We start from the raw sequence: 4,549 nt of genomic DNA on the forward strand, positions 1-4,549 counted from the left end.
CAAAATTTTTACCCACATGATTCAATTATGGAAGGATTATGGGATGAAGGGTTAGGGATATGGAAGGATTATGGGACAGATGCATAGGGGTTAATGATTGGAAGATGTAAATATTATGGGATGAAAGGCTAGGGAGAGCCCCCCTATAAAATCAATGAATAATACCCATAAAAGGTAGTCATTTCGACCTCTATTGACCTTGTTAGATTCTTCTTGATGATCAACAAACATTTCCTAAATCTAATATAATATGATTTTGTAAAGAGAACGCTTCATGTACAATTTGACATAAACTAGAGGGCCAAGCCTTGTAGTTAAAACCCTTCAATTAATATAAGTAAACATAGCTTTCCAAACTCTAGATGAATTGGGTCCCTATAACTCATTAGTTTTGGATTGTGGTACTATATTCTATAAGTAATTTTATGCATTATCATAGTTGAATAATTCATGGTCTCAGTTACCATTAGAAACATAGTTCTTATTTTTGTCAAACCAACATTATGTAGAGTAGTGGCCTTGCCTACTTAGCTTGTAGTGATTTGCATCCTCTCTCTTGTGGTTACCTCCGCCTTCTACTATTCCAACTCTATATTTGTTAAATGATATATGATCCTCATTTTGATTATGTAGATGTTAATTCTACATTACGTTAGCATTTTTTTCTATGCAAGTGTTCTATATCCATATTCTTGCGTGTAGATGGTACATTCAATAAGTCCTATAACAGATGTCGTATTTTGATTTATTTCTTTTTCAAAGTCATGGTACGAGGCATTGAGGTTCATGTTCACATTAAATATTTTTTATTTTGAACATCCACAATGGATAATCATTTGTCTCATGGTCATCCCACTCTTTACACAATCTAGAAAATACTAATTGTTTTTTTTGTAGAATAGTTTGAAAGTCTAGTTTTAGTGCATCCACCTTTTTCTCTCCCTATTCCTTAGAAAAATAATTTTTATGTGGCCTTCCCATGAGAAATATGAGCATCAAAAACTTTTTTATTGTTATTTTTCTTAGCCATTATTTCCTATCTCAATGTTTGCTGCTCTATTGCTAATCTCATTTTTATACTTTGTCATTTCATTTCTTCTTGCCTGCACTTCTCCATGGTTGGGTCTCTATGTGATAGGATAAGGTTACTACATTTGAGTATGTGTCAAAGACTCCCATCCAATGAATCCATAATATCCTTCTCCAATTTGGAGATGAACCATTCTACCCTTTTCTTTTTTGTTAATGGTTCCCCTAATTTGTGGGAGAACTTTTAAATTTTTTTATCAATCTTTGATTTTTTCTCCTTTCTTTTACAATGGGTCTTTCATTTTACTAACACTTTAGTTGGGACTTCTAGAGCATCAAAATTGATAAAAAAATATTTCTTCACTTCATCCAAACCCTTGTCATTCTTAGGATAACTTTTCTTGTACCACTTCAAGGCATCTTTTCTCAATGTTCCTACATAATCAAATAGTTTAGTATGATCTCTATCAAGTCCATTCATTTTCTAGAGTGATTCTAATATAAATATGTTCTCCATAGCCTTGGTAGTATAATTTTTGAGGATTAAAAATTTGATTGGAGTATCCATAGTTTCTTTAACTTCTTTCTTTACTTTGTAGTGGGGTTCTATCATTTTCTTCTCCTTTTGAGGACTTCTTTGTGGTGTAGGATTGTTTTCTTTACCTTTTATCTCTTATTAAATTTATTTCAAAGAACTCTTTTCCTAATACTGTTAGGAATTTATTTTGTGGATATTTCTTTTCTTTTTTGGTACTTATTGTAATGAAATTATTCTTGTTTTATATGATATGGGGGATGGGAGTTGAATGTGTGTGCCTCTTTAAAGTGACATTTCTTTTTGGGTCATATCATTTTATTATTTAATGACATATTGTTAGTTATTGTTGACAAAAAATTACTTAAGAAAACATGATGTTACTTCTTTTATTTTTTTAGTTTTCACACTTCTATAAACCATTTGTTCCAAATAATCTTCATTGATCAATATTAGTTTCTTTAGGGTCCTAAGGAACTCCATAAACTTTTCATCCAACTTGATTATAATATTTGATAAATCTAGTCTTGTTGATGGTGATTTAGTCAAATGCAAGTGTTGGAGCCTAACTACTATAATTCTCTACTAATGCTTTCCTTGATACCCCATAGTTCTCTATAATTTATTATATACTTGTCAATATATCCCCTACTTCTTCCAAATGGGAAGTTAATTTATTAGGAGTTTCCCATACTTATTTATTATTAGTTTCTTTTTCTTTTATTTTTTGGTAGCACCCACATCAGTACACTTAGCAATACCCAACTTGGAAGCTGTTAGGAGCGTCAAATTTTGCCCCTTTTGCCTCCTATGTCTCCCCTAGGGTTAGGGTTTTTGAAAATTTAACAGGTTTTAGCCCTTGTGTCTATGCCTACAAATGCTCCATCCCATTCTAATTCATCATTTACTAGCAGTGGTAGAGTGTTTCCTTTTATGTTTTAATCAAAAGGGGTGTTCATCATCTTATGACCGACCCCGTGCACTAGGTTTTTATTTATGGGGTTGGTTACCTTTTAATTTATGAAAGGGGCTTTAATTTTTGCCTAGGTCCTAGGTTTTATTTTCCTAGTGCTTGTATTGTCCATGAAACCTTCTACCCTCATCTTATGGGCCATGTGCTAAATTATCCACTTAAGTGATGGTCTTTTTGTTCCCTGCAGGGCCATATTGGGCAATGTGAAAGTGTTGCAGGATGGTAGGAGCTTAAGTTTTATGCCTTTCCCCGTCACCCCACAAGGTCTATTTAGCACTTCAAGAAGCACCATGGGGTAGTAGGATGTATGCATTATATAGTAGGATGGGTTGTCTCATATCCTCGTGAGGGTTGGTCAATGACAAAAAGTATCTTGTGGGCTAGCGGGATAGCACATAATGCAAGGGCAAAGTGGTTGCCCCGCTACCCTGCGAAGATAAAAGGAAAGAGGAAATCATGATGCAAGCTAGGGGGATAGAAGAAAGTGTTGAGGAAAAACCTTGGCCCCATTGCCCCGCATGCCAAGCATAAAGAAGATGATCATCCCGTGAGCTAGAAGAATTTAAAGGAAAGTAATAAAAGAGGAAGCAGTCCTCGCTACCCCAAAACAAAGAAAATAAGAGGTGCTTGACCCTATGGACTAGCAGGACAAAGGAAGGATAAAAGAAAAGGGACTCCCTGCTATCCCGCAAGGAGAATTAACATAAGGAAAGGTGGCAGAAAATATTAAAGCCAAATCTTTGGAAAATAAAGAAAAACCAAAGAGTGGTGGAAGAAGAGTAAAAAAGTGCCATGTCAGTAGTCAAAGAGGGTCAAGGTGCAATCATGGTTGTCTCTTCTCAGATCAATGACTGAGTTTGAACTTTGAGGCCACCAACTCGTAGGGTTTGCATGAAGAAAATTAATGGCAGAGTCATACAAAGAATAAAACCAATTTATGTGACTCGTTTGCACACCTTGCATTCAAGTTATCAAGCGAAGAGGCAATTTCAGGCAATTAGAAGCAAATTCTCATAAGTTCAACTGCACCATCGGGCTCTGCAAAGCAAGAAAGTAATTGTGAATCCCTAGATGTCTATGATTTTTTTGAAAGCTTTGGAAATTGTTGTAGGGTTTGTAGATTGAGTAGAATTATAATTCTAAGCCCTATGAGTTAATTGTGTCACCCAAAAGGAAGGAGGCCACTACCTCAACCTCTGAAAAGAATCCTGAGAAAGGAGAGGCCTCAAAATCTAGCATGCCATCCTAATTGCAGTCATTCATCCATCCCCTACAATTTCTAATGAGTTGGTTATTGAGCCAATCCCCCAAGTGTAGAATTAAACCAACCCACTCAAGAGGAGTCTTCCAAGCCAAAGAGGCAAAGGGCACCCAATAAAGCCACCACTTCATCCTCTGAGCAAGAACCACCTGTTGTTGAGCCTAACCCTCCCACTGAAGCTGAAGCCCCAAAGCCAAAACAAAGGAAGGCTCCCACCAAGAAAACTACTCCTCCATCCTTTGGGCAAGCCTCAATTGCTAAAGAAAACCCTCCTCCCGCTCAAAACCCTTTGCTTTCTCAACAAGAGCAACCTGCACAAGCCCCCACTGCATCAACTCCGGACAAAACTTCTGAGGATTTGGCTGAGGAGGTTGAGAAAAAGCTGTAAGAAATGGAGAAGAAGAAGAGGAAAGATGCAAGGGACCCGCATCAAGTTTTGTTGGAGCTCTTCAAGGGGTCGATAATGTAAGAGACCCTGAAAAATGTTTTCTCAGACAAGAGCTCAAGGTTTAGAGATGCCATCACTACCGAGAGAGGGTGGGTCATCTTTTACTACTTCTATGGAAATAGGGATAAGTCCGCACTAGTGTCAAATTGCTGGAATTTGGACCTAGCTAGGCTTGTTGTCCCTAATGCTTTTGTGGATCCACTTCTTATCAGGAAATTGGGGAAACAATACCACCTTGATAGTATGATAGTCAAGACAACAACTGGGCATATTCTAGTAGCCAGGGATGCAATTATTCAATGT

The 4,549-nt window shown here is 36.8% G+C and overlaps 1 protein-coding gene across 1 annotated transcript; it reads left to right on the forward strand.

The window, feature by feature from the left end:
- The first annotated feature begins 2,560 nt into the window (after positions 1-2,560).
- Positions 2,561-4,186, forward strand: LOC131875268 (extensin-like). Its single transcript, XM_059219342.1, has 3 exons — positions 2,561-2,565; positions 2,725-2,801; positions 3,855-4,186. Exons 1-3 carry the CDS (start codon positions 2,561-2,563, stop codon positions 4,184-4,186), a joined length of 414 nt encoding a protein of 137 aa, XP_059075325.1.
- Positions 4,187-4,549: the final 363 nt, after the last annotated feature.

Source organism: Cryptomeria japonica, chromosome 4 (genome assembly GCF_030272615.1).
Source record: "Cryptomeria japonica chromosome 4, Sugi_1.0, whole genome shotgun sequence".
Lineage (NCBI taxonomy): Eukaryota > Viridiplantae > Streptophyta > Pinopsida > Cupressales > Cupressaceae > Cryptomeria > Cryptomeria japonica.